This window comes from Carettochelys insculpta, chromosome 3 (genome assembly GCF_033958435.1).
Source record: "Carettochelys insculpta isolate YL-2023 chromosome 3, ASM3395843v1, whole genome shotgun sequence".
Taxonomy (NCBI): Eukaryota; Metazoa; Chordata; order Testudines; family Carettochelyidae; genus Carettochelys; species Carettochelys insculpta.
The window spans coordinates 68,201,517-68,213,882 of record NC_134139.1 but is presented as its reverse complement, the minus strand read 5'-3'; the positions used below and the strand labels follow the sequence as shown (position 1 = coordinate 68,213,882).

At 39.6% G+C, this 12,366-nt stretch overlaps 1 protein-coding gene across 3 annotated transcripts in view; it reads right to left on the bottom strand.

The window, feature by feature from the left end:
- AKT3 (AKT serine/threonine kinase 3) overlaps nt 1-12,366 on the bottom strand; it is a 295,102-nt gene that overhangs the window by 21,071 nt on the left and 261,665 nt on the right. For all 3 annotated transcript variants that reach the window (XM_074990078.1, XM_074990079.1, XM_074990080.1), the window contains one exon: nt 4,599-4,686. In XM_074990078.1, coding sequence (XP_074846179.1) covers nt 4,599-4,686 — 88 coding nt within the window. The remainder of the gene's footprint in view (nt 1-4,598; nt 4,687-12,366) is intronic.

Genomic DNA, 12,366 nt, shown 5'->3' with positions numbered 1-12,366 from the left:
TTACAGGCAACAAAGCTTTTGGACTTTTTAAACAGTTGATATAATGGGCAAAGTGTTTGGAATCTCCACAACTAATTAAAAACAACATCCACAAGAATTCAAATTTGCTCTTTGTGGTTTCTCTGTGTCATGTAAATTTAGTCAGCTGGCATTATTTTGCTAATAAGTAGGTTGTATGCATATAATTTAAATACCATTGGGGAGCCAATGAAAAGATCAGACTGGTTAATCATTTTCTGATCCATTTACTACTTTGCACAGAAGCAACAAAAAAGAGAATTGAGAAGATCTATTTTGCAATGTTTATTATGATGTTGTAGGCAATTACACTGAAAAGTGACTCTCACACAGGAACCACCCAAAAAGAGCTACAGGACTTCTCCCACTCCTACCTCCCCTCCTTAGAACCTGATTCAGCAATGCCTTTAAGTATGTACTAAACAGCATGATTTCAATGCATGAGTAAGTGCTTTCTTGAATGAGGGGCTCTAGAACAATGGCTGACAATTTAAATGTTCAATTTTCTTCTAGCCTGAATAGCAATATAAAAGATCTTAACAGGGTTAGAGAAAATTCTAATTATATCTAAAATGTAGGCTAATAGCTTATTTAGATTTTTTTTAAGTGAATGGACCTTGCCCACCTCAGTCTCGCACACAACAGGAAAAATGCAGTAATCACTCCCATCAGGATTGAGAAGATCACTCTTTCCTTTGTCTGCCTGATCTTTTTCCTGCCATAATATAGATACAGCTGGACAAAATGGATAAATATGCAATTTTCATTTCAGAACAAAGACTTTCTATGTTTTACGTACTTTGCAGCACATTATTATTTAGTTAATGTTAGCAAACTGATCCAATTAGACAGCAGTATCAGACAGCCAGTCACTCATTTGAATCTGTTGGTCAGCCACAGCTACTATCTGTTGCAGACAAGCTTGTATCTTATTGTCTTTTAATATTTATAAACCTTAGGTTTAGGTTAAATAATCTTGTTTCTGGTAAGTATAGACTGAAGTCTGGTGAACCAGAAGAAATCCACTTTTTTCTAATAAAAATGGCAAATAGTGCACAAAAACGTCCTTTTGAAATTATTAGGGAAGCATATGCTTTATTGTTTTCCCCTGTCCCAAAAATGAGGGAGTGTTCATACATTTAAGACAAGCCCTTCCAGTACAACCAGTAAGACAGTGTTGAAGTAAACACACACATATTACGATCTTTAGTAAACAGTATCACCCCCCAAAAATATTGTGCAATACTTTTACTATGCAAGGGAATGTCCCCAGCATGGATTTTACATAGGTACATAGTAGGATTAAAAAGAAAGAAAAATAAAGACTAAGATAATTTTTATCTAAAATTTGGTCAAATACCAAGCACTCAAAATGTGATGACAATCATTTACAAAACTTAAACTAAAGTGACTTAAGTTAATGAACTTTAAATAGTATTTTAGTTCAAGATGTGTAAAGATTATATGAAGGGTATAATCCTTGCACATCCAAAACTCCCATTATAGACCAAAGGAAGTTCATGTACGTAAGGAATGAAGGATCAAGCTGTAGTATTTTTACAAAATTCATATGCAACATTAAAATATAAATTAATGTATTTTAGAAGCAAACTGTCAGGACATACATTTAGGATTCTATTTTCCACCAGACACCATTGTGCCTAATATATCCATCACATGCAAGTTTGGCAACTAAGGGGATCCTCGTTTACTTGTTCAATTAAACTATTTTAATTTGCTCAGATCAGCAGATTTACAATCACGGATATGGTAAAGAAGGATCAGTATCACTCCTATTTCTTAGGCCATACTCAGGTCCCACTCCTACTCTCAAAGGCCGTACTAGGCGGACAGTGGCAGCTAGCACACACCACAATGGAAATATTGTGGGGTCTGAGCTATGTTTCCACCTTTACACCCTCCCCCTCATGTGTGTCATTCTTAAGTGAGTTGTTTCATGAACTCTGGAGGGGTGGGAGCAGGGCCCCACAGCCACCTGTGGCAGAGGGCTGGAATGGCAGTAGCAGCATCCGAGATTCGGCCTGGAAACCTCAGTTCCCTTCATTCCCATATACAGCAACCCTTCATTCCCCTTACTATTTCTACCACCTCATGTCCCCCTGCAGGGTATCTATCCTGTTTCCCTTCTTAGCCTTACCCACACCTGACTCCACTCACTCTATATGCAGAGCATCTGCCCTGAGTTACATAGATACCTGACTTCTTCCCACTCTCCCCGTTCCCCATGTCCCCATTTAAAGCAAGCTTTCACCCCCTCTGAAAGGATATACTTACAGTGAGTTCAATGGGTGCAGGGTCAGACCCTGATTGAGAAGCACTATGTCTCATTAACTTGTACTTGCTTAAAGTGCATACATAACTTTGTCTGCATCAGATCCAGCATGCTAAGCACCATGCAGAATCAAGCCCATTGTTCTTAAATTTGATTTTTCTTTGTTCATGTTTAGTTGAGCAAGACTCTTTCAAGTTAATTTGGCAGTATTTCTCCCTTCTTTCACACTCGCAGAATCCTTGTATTTATGCCTTTACATAATTTTGGAATGCAAATAGTTTTAACTTAAACGTTAAAAATAAAAACAAAAAACAACAACAAAAAAGCTCTAATTCCCTTGAGAGTCCCCCTATGTTACATTTTCTCTGGCATATTTTTAGCTTGTTGGGGCAACCAAAATTTTGCTTGTAGGTGTAAAAGGTAGTTCAGACAGAATCTGAGCACATTACAGCAACTGATACATGTATTTATTCTAATTATCATTCTAATGGTTCCTGCAGTATTATGGGTGACTGGCAGTAATGTCATGCTTAATGTTGTATCAGATCACATTTAGGTTCAGATATTCTTGTTGCAGAAAATAGCTTGCAATCATCTTTGTGGAAATACAAATTAGTAACATAAAAATGGTAAATAACAAACCAAAACTTGCCAAGCCATCATAAATTAGAGGGGGAAAAGCACTATTAGGGTAACCAGTGAAAAGAAACATAGCAAGATACAGTACAATGCTAGTTTTAATATCATACAGGCATCTCATCAGGTTTTCTTGTTTGCCAAAGAAATATCACACCGATCACAATCACACATTCCAGTTTTCAGATTCTAACATGCCAATAAATGAAAAATATGTCACAGCAGCAAAAACATGCCCTGTCCCAGCAGGTGGTTTTGATCCTCCCTTCATTTGAGCAAAAACAAACTGGGAAGACAATGTGACTTATAAAACATACGACTTATTTCACAGGTAGATCATTCATACAAAGTGGTTGGCAAGACCACGAAACAATCCTGCCAGAATACTAGGGACCTATAACAAATGTTACAGAAATGTCATAATTGACATGATCTGTTTACAAAAAAACAGTGAAACTCAGTTCCACTCTTAGAGGGAAAATTAACAAAGCATTTTCATTCCTGAAAGCACCTGAGAAATGTCTAGGATCACAGTAACAGGCATGAAAATATACACAATGAGCCAAATTAACTCACTGGCATAAACATGCACAAAGTCATTGGCTTTAATAGGGTTGTAAAATTGACATCCTGGGTGATTTTTCCTTGTGTTTTAATGTCACACTAGTTTTGTTAGACTATCTCAAAGAAGGCTTTTGCCGGGTACAAAAACCATCAGAAAATGCCTACTTGCCATGTATCGTTTTCAAGCAGGAGTCAATATTTAAATTACAATTTTTCAAACAAACACAGATATTTTTAAAAGTTTCATAATTAAAAGTGTCATAATTAAAGCTGCAATTTTAAATACAGTTTCTGATTAAAAACGTAACGTGATCCTAAAAAAGAAACCAAATTGCTCCACACAAATATGTATTATTAAATAATACTTCTCTACTGGCATATGAAATTGAAAGGAAATGAGACTCAGCCTACAAACAGTGTTCAGACTTTCTCACAAATCACCACTGACTTTTTTCCTCCACTGTCTCTTTGTTTTGATTGAAATTATAGGCCAAAAGCAAGGGAGAGAGAGAGGGCAACTTTAACATTTAAACAACTAAAGGAAAGTTTAAGTTTATTTTTGGCATACTTTGGTTTTAGAGTATTTCCAAAGTAGTACAGGTTGAACCTCTCGTCCGACACCCTCAGGACCTGACTGGTGCCAGATGAAAGAATCTGCTAGACCCCAGGAGGTTAGTATTTTCTAGCACATTACCAACACTTTCACTGCTTACTGAGCTCTTTGAAGAGATTTAGGGGTAAATTACAGCTAAATGACAGCATAGAATATGAAGAGCCAGGAGTGGTGGCTGTAACCACACTTAATGAGACACTGGGAAATTTGACCACACCCATAATAAGTGGTCATCCAGCTCAATAAAATTATGCTGGATTATGCATGTTGCTGGACGAGAGAGTTCCAGATTAGAGAGGTTCAACTTGTCACAGTGTATTAAAATTATGAATAATTAAATTGGCTATTAGCATGCTATAGTATTTTAAAGTGGTAAAGTAATCTATGTATAATTTCAGAAACCAGACATCCAATAATAGTTTCACTGGATGATCACACAGAACACAGACTATGTCATGCCATATAAAAACTTACCTTTTTATCATACACATCTTGCCAGTTTACTCCAACAAAGAAACTATGCCGCATAATTTCTTTTGCATCATCCGGACCTCCACCAAGGCTAATGAGAGGGGAAAAAAAGATTACATATTACACAAATGTTGCTCCTAAAATAAGACTCATTTATCATAATTGTTGGGAGATTAGTATGGTCATGAATATTTAGATTGAATTCTGTTCCTCTTCAATAGGAAATTATGCATTCAGGTGACCACAACTGTAGAGGTGATAATAAAGGTTTTTGACACAGTCCTCAATTTGACAAACAGGCTATTTGGTTATTCCCACTATACTGTTCTTTACTGTGTATGTCAAGCTACATTCACAAATCATCCACTCTATAACTGAGCTTATTTTAGTTTTAATGAAAGGCCAAGGAGTACAAGAGTACTGGGGAAAAACATTACAAATTTGCAGGGTAAGTGCCAAGCACCAAAATAAATCAATAACAATTTGCACATTATTTATATAGTTTTGTACATTGCTCATTGTTGTAGTAGCAGGCTGTTGTTAACAATTAGCCATTTACCATAAAGTAGTCAGAATATGAAATAACGAAACATAAATTAACACAGTGTAGTCTGGTGAGGAGATTTATTTAAAGGCAAAGCTAAATAGCCACAGTACTCATTGTGGCCTGAAGCTTGCCAAACCCGTACTCTGGCAATCCACCCGGGTGAATTCCATGAGTATGGCCCTCAAATAAGAGCCAGAGGTCTAAAGTAGTGAAGTTACAGCAACAAAAGCAAACTACCTGATCTGACCTCAGGTAATGAGACTGTGAAGGGGCAGTCTCCTCTTGGCCAGAATGAGGGCAAGGGGCTCTCCAGGACCTATTCAATGAGGTGCACCTCCAAGGCTTGTTTTGTCTGGTGGTGGACGAACTTAAAAGGGAAAACCTGTCACAGGGAACAGGTGGAAAATAGGAAAAGAGCTGCCTCACTTCAAAAAGCAGAGAGAGGACCCCAAAAGGAAGGTAGTAGCAGGCCTTATCAGTTCAAAACTTCCAGATCCAGCCTCAATGCTGTATGTCCCAAGAGGATCCTGAACTGGAGTTAGAGTCCATTTCAGAGTAAGTCTGAATGGCTGACCCAGGAAAACTGCCTGCTAGTGCAGTCACCCTTGCCTCTCTATTTTCATAGAGACTTCTCTCTCTCGTAAGAGACATACGATGGAAGCGGACTTTTCTTCTGTTTATTTGCTTGAAGAACCCCACGCACCCTCAAGCATAAGCTGACAGGGGAGGAAGACATAAAGAACAAGTAGTGGGGGGGAGGAGAGGACTTGAGGGAGCCCCAGACTCTGTCTCCCCACAGATAGTGGAGAATGAGTGTATAATCACATTTGACAAAAGCCATTAAAAACCAGGGGAGTCTCAGAAGGACTAGTGTTTGGCTGGTCCACAAAAGATGGGAGATTTTGTGTCTCTATTATGAACAGGAAGATACTGCAAGAAACATGTATTAGTGAAAACTGCAAAGAGGCATATAACCAACTGGTGCCTCTTATATCCACAAACACTTCTACATGGATTTACCAAAACAGAAAAGACACACTAAAGCAGTCCTACCCTACTCCACCACAGTCCCTCATATGAGACAAAAAAAGTTCTTGAGATATATTCTATAGTGTTTTTACAAGCATCTAAAAGAAGACAATAGATTTCACTTCTATCGTAGTGATATCATGACATCTCATACCAGACTGGTGGGAACTGAGATATACCTTTGGACATATTCCAGTAGCATTTTCTCAATAACCTTCCCCATAAACAGACCTGTCAATATCTGGCAAAGCTGATTATGTCAAGAGATTATGTTGAACAAAAGGCTAAACCATATTTTACATAGAAAACTAAAATATTTTATTTTATCCAAATTTATTCAGCTAAATAGTAATCAGTAAACTCAAATCATTATCAAATCCATCCTCAGCTTAATTAAGAGTTTTTGATGTGTAAAGAGATGATGATTATCAGGCAATTTCCTACTGGACAAAAACCCCTTTGTAAAAACATCATTTGTTTTATTTAGATTCATTGAGGACTGAACTCTTCTCTCATTTCCAGAAATGATCATTCTGGCCATGTCTACACTAGCCCAAAATTTCAAAATGGCCATTTCAAAGTTTACTAATGAAGCGCTGAAATGCATATTCAGCGCCTCATTAGTATGCTAGCAGCCGCGGCACTTCGAAATTGCCGCGGCTCACCATCGCGCAGCTTGTCCAGATGGGGCTCCTTTTCCAAAGGACCCCAGCACCTTCGAAATCCCCTTATTCCTAACAGCAGATAGGCCACGGCAATTTCAAAGTACCGTGGTCACCAGCATGCTGATGAGACGCTGAATATGTATTTCAGCGCTTCATTAGTAAACTTCGAAATGGCCATTTGCATAGCCATTTCGAAATTTTAGGATAGTGTAGATGTTGCCTCTAAGTCTTAATTGAGGCACATACAAAGACAAATGTAGAGCATATCTATAGATCAGGACCTACACTTCAAGGGACCCAAAGACAGTGAATTATTCACACCAGAGGTATGTCTACATTGCAATAAAAAAACCATGGCTGGGCCAGATCACAAGGCTTGGACTGTGGCGCTATAAAAATGCAGCAGAGAGCTCTGGGCTGGAGTCAAGGCTCTGAGACCCTGCAAGGAGGAAGGATTTCAAAGCCCAGATTCAACCCCAACACTGAATGTCTGCATTGCAACTTTCTAGTCTTGCAGATCAAGCCCACAAGTCAGCCAACATGTGCTGACTGTGACTCTGCCATGGGTCTTTTATCATAGTATAGATGTACTCAATGAGATCAGTGCCAAACAAGGTCCAGTGCACCCTTGGCCAATAATAGCAGAGAAGTCTGCATTGTAAGAAAATAAATATGCTCAGGGTCTAACCAATCACCATATTCAGAGTGGGAAAAGAATTTTCTCTTGGTCAGATTGGCAGGGACCTTGAAAACTTTTCACCTATTTCTGTATGGGGCGCAAGTCTCCTGCTAGGATTATGTGGGTATATCTCAATTAAATTCCTGCCACTGAGAGGCCTCGTGTATTGTTGCCCTGCCATTCCTCCAGTTCTTTACCTGGGGCACATAAGCTGCGTCTACACGTGCACGCTACTTCGAAGTAGCGGCACCAACTTCGAAATAGCGCCCGTCGTGTCTACACGCGTCGGGCGCTATTTCGAAGTTAACTTCGACGTCAGGCAGCGAGACGTCGAAGTCGCTAACCTCATGAGGAGATAGGAATAGCGCCCTACTTCGACGTTCAACGTCGAAGTAGGGACCGTGTAGACGATCCGCGTCCCGCAACGTCGTAATTGCTGGGTCCTCCATGGCGGCCATCAGCTGGGGGGTTGAGAGATGCTCTCTCTCCAGCCCCTGCGGGGCTCTATGGTCACCGTGGGCAGCAGCCCTTAGCCCAGGGCTTCTGGCTGCTTCTGCGGCAGCTGGGGATCTATGCTGCAGGCACAGGGTCTGCAACCAGTTGTCAGCTCTGTGGATCTTGTGTTGTTTAGTGCAACTGTGTCTGGGAGGGGCCCTTTAAGGGAGCGGCTTGCTGTTGAGTCCGCCCTGTGACCCTGTCTGCAGCTGTGCCTGGCATCCCTATTTCGATGTGCGCTACTTTGACGTGTAGACGTTCCCTCGCTGCGCCTATTTCGATGTTGGGCTGAGCAACGTCGAAGTTGAACATCGACGTTGCTGGCCGTGGAGGACGTGTAGACGTTATTCATCGAAATAGACTATTTCGATGTTGGCTGCACGTGTAGACGTAGCCATGGTGTTTTAGTTTCCTGAGGGCTGTAATGTTTTGGTTGAATTTTGATTGTTGGGCTTAGTGTGAAAGTGGCTGAGTGGTGTTTAGTTGCCTTTTATATATCAGAGGACAGATTGGATGATCTAGTGATCCCTTCTAGCCTTGAACACTTACAATATCATGATAATTTAAGATAAGAAAACAACAAAGAATAAAAAAGACATATCTCACACCTTAGTAAGGAAGGTGTTAGAACAGGCAGTGTGTTTCATTAGGCGGATTACACAATAAACTAAAAAGCCCAGGGCATTCTTTCAAACCATCTGTATTCCTCTTTAAGGATTATTATTTTTATGTGCTCAAACAGCAATAATTCCAGTAAACTAAACAAACTGGTCTTGCATTGCTGGAAATTAAAAAAGAAAAATCCAAGCTTGGGCCATCACTTCAGCCAGCTGGGTATTGTATAGAGTCCTCCTCATTTCAACATATCCCTTTCTGTTTCCGAAGCAGTTATTCAGAGTCTCCTGCCGCCTACTAAGGAACCTCATGCAACAAAAACCAGGCTGTACTTAACCCCCTCCTCATGTGTCAGTGGCTAGCCTCCATACCTCAAACTAGGTATGCTACTAACTGCAAAGAAAAATTATTGTGGACTACTTTTCTCCAACTCTGTTTGACAGATGTACACTAAAAACACTACCTGGTAGCCTGCATGCTACCAGGAATGGAATACATACTTCCACTACCTACAGGTCTCTGATGAAAGACAACTTACTATGACCTGAAGTTCATGTCACCATGATTATTATTATTACTATTATCGATATAAAACAAAAATATTTTCACATGTTCCCTCACAAATACTAATCTAAGGGCTTAATGATGAAAAAGTCTAAAGAAGTGTGTAGAGTGAATATATATATATATATTAATTTCCACTGAAAAATCAAGAGTCTTTTCAAATCTAGAGCTTGTTCCCATCAGCAACTGGATGAGTGTGGAAGCTGACCAAAGTAACTTTCCATAAACAACTCAGGTTATACAATCATGATTTTCGTCTAAAGCTATTTATTTGGTTCTACTCCTTCTATTTTATTTATTTCTATTGTTTTCTTATAGAACATGGTCTCTCCAATTCCCTTCCATGACTGCAATAAGCTAAAATTGTCCCTGGAACTTGGATAACATCACACTAGTAGCATTCTGCCAGGGCCTTTAGTTTAAAAATTCCTTCTGGCTACTATGTTACAGTATCCATTATAAAGATTTGCTCACCAGCTGAAATTTCAGATTTAATTCTGCTTCTTAAATTTCGTTTGTTATTGAATTTAGAAAGGGGTGGGAGCAAATGAGTAACAAATTAATTTGTGTGTGATAACTCATTAGCAGACAATTAACAAATTAAAATGCAATCATCCTGCAGCTCAAACTGGATTTTCTTTTGCTGTGGGCAACACTAATAACAATGTAAACCTATACACAAAAGCTCAAAATGATGCCTCATTTCACATAGATGCCTCACATGGCTATCCTGACGCAAAACATATATGCCCAAACTCTAACCTACTTTTTGTAGCTCAGTCCATTACTTGTTCAAATAATCACTGTTAACAATAAATTAAATATATTTCCCTTTCCATTCTATTTTTACACTGCTCAAATATTAATATAAAGTTTTGGTTTGTGGCTTCTTTTCACTAAAATGTACTAACTACATTTCCAAACGTGTCTGAATTATCCATGTTTCCCAATCCCTTATCACTAGTTTCTTTGGGGACACCTACATTTATCTAAGTTATATCTTATATATGCACACTCACACAAACAGATCAAAACAGTATACTCAAGAGCACCAATTTATGACGAGGCAGATTAAGGTTTAAAAATTTTCCAGTATCAAGTGCACCCACTGTCATGCACAGAAGGAAAAAAACCCTATCTTAAAATATATTACCTTCCAAGAGCATTATTCAATACATTGATTTAATCAATATAATTTCAGATAACAGATTATTATTACAGTTAGGAACATTACAGAAAACATACTTTGTCCTGCCCTCCACACAACGAAATTCCACTCAGTCCGTCACTACAAACTATCTGACCTGAAATAGTGCTGGTACAGCCTAGGTATCAGATGGCAGCATTTGATAAGTGTATCAGCATCAGTGACCAAGAACATGTTCTATTAATCCAAAAGATTCAAGTCGAACAGAATTCTACACTTAAGAACTACACTTATTCTACAGCAGTAGAATATACTTTCATTTTTTTCAAATATTTACACTACGTGTGATATTTTGTGGATTACGTTTAACTCACCATAGTACCTGGTCTATATTTCTTCTGAAAATACATTATGGCTACATCTCCACTAGAGACTTTTCTAGACAAAACTCGCAGAGCATCTACATACAAAATGTGTTTTGTAGACCAAAAGTCAACAAAAAAGCCGTGCAGATATTCTGGGAGGACCTTTTGTTGATACAGTGGATCAAAAAGATCTATCTGCTTTTATGTGTAGACAGGACCTGTTGACGGAAGTTTTGTCCGAACATCTCTTTTGACAGTAACTTCTCTAGACAGAATCAAAACAAAAAGCAATCAAGTAGCACTTCAAAGACTAGCAAAATGGTTTATTAGGTGAGCTTTTGTGGGACAGACCCACTTCTTCAGACCATAGCCAGACCAGAACAGACTCAATATTTAAGGCACAGACAACCAAAAACAGTAAGCAAGGAGGACAAATCAGAAAAAGATAATCAAGGTGAGCAAATCAGAGAGTGGAGGGGTTGGGGGGAAGGTCAAGAATTAGATTGAGCCAAGTATGCAGACAAGTCCCTATAGTGACTCAAAGTTCCCATCACTATTTAAACCATGTGTTAATGTGCCAAATTTGAATATAAAAGCCAGCTCGGCTGTTTCTCTTTCCAAAACGGTGCAATAATTCCTTTTCAGTAACACACATACCTTTAGGTCATTGACAGAATGCCCCATTCCATTAAAATGTTGACAAACTGGTTTGTGGATCTGGAGTGTTTTGATGTCTCTTTTGTGCCCATTGACCCTTTGTCTAAGGGAGTTAGAAGTCTGTCCAATATACAAAGCATCTGGGCATTGTTGGCACATGATGGCATATATGATGTTAGTAGAGGAGCATGAGAAAGTGCCCGTGATTCTGTGAGTAACCTGGTTAGGTCCAGTGATGGTATTTCCAGAGAAGATATGTGGACAAAGCTGGCAGCGGGCTTTGTTGCAGGGAAAGGTTCCAGGACTGGTATTCCTGGGTTACAGACTGTGGCTGTTAGTGAGGATCCTCATGAGGTTGGGAGGGTTATGGATGGTGCTAGAGAGACCTCTGGACTAGAGATGTTCAACATGTATTTATGCTACTCATCAGAAGGCTTTTTGTTGGATTTAGTTTCCTTCCTATAGTTTAACCCATTCTGATCCATAGGAGGATCTTCCTGTTACTCTGTAACATATTTCCCCTCAGAGCCTTTTGTGACATCAAAGACTTTCTCACAAATCCAAATACAATCTATTGAATGGATCACCATTATCCATATAACTGTTGACCCACATAACAAATTAGACTAGTTAATTATTGCCAGGATTGCCTCCGCAGCCCTCTTTAGAAAATGGCACAGCTTGTGCCTATCTAGTCTGTCACCCTCAGAACATGACCAAAAGCAGGGCATTTCCCAAACCAGGGAAGGTCTACCCCTGCCACTCCGCTGCCGCTGGGGCTTTGCTCCAGTGGCAGCAGAGAGCCAGCATTAACCAAGTGGGGCTTAGGGGGAGAGGCAGGATGGTGGGAATGCTCCAAACCCTGTTGCTGCCAGACTGCGCTCCTGGCCCCCACCGCTGGCCACTGGGCTGTGTACTTGGCCCCTAGTCTCAGGGCTCTGCAGCCACCCTGCCTCTTTCTTAGAACACTCTCCTACTCCTGTCCCCACTCTTCTTCCCCCCTTTCTG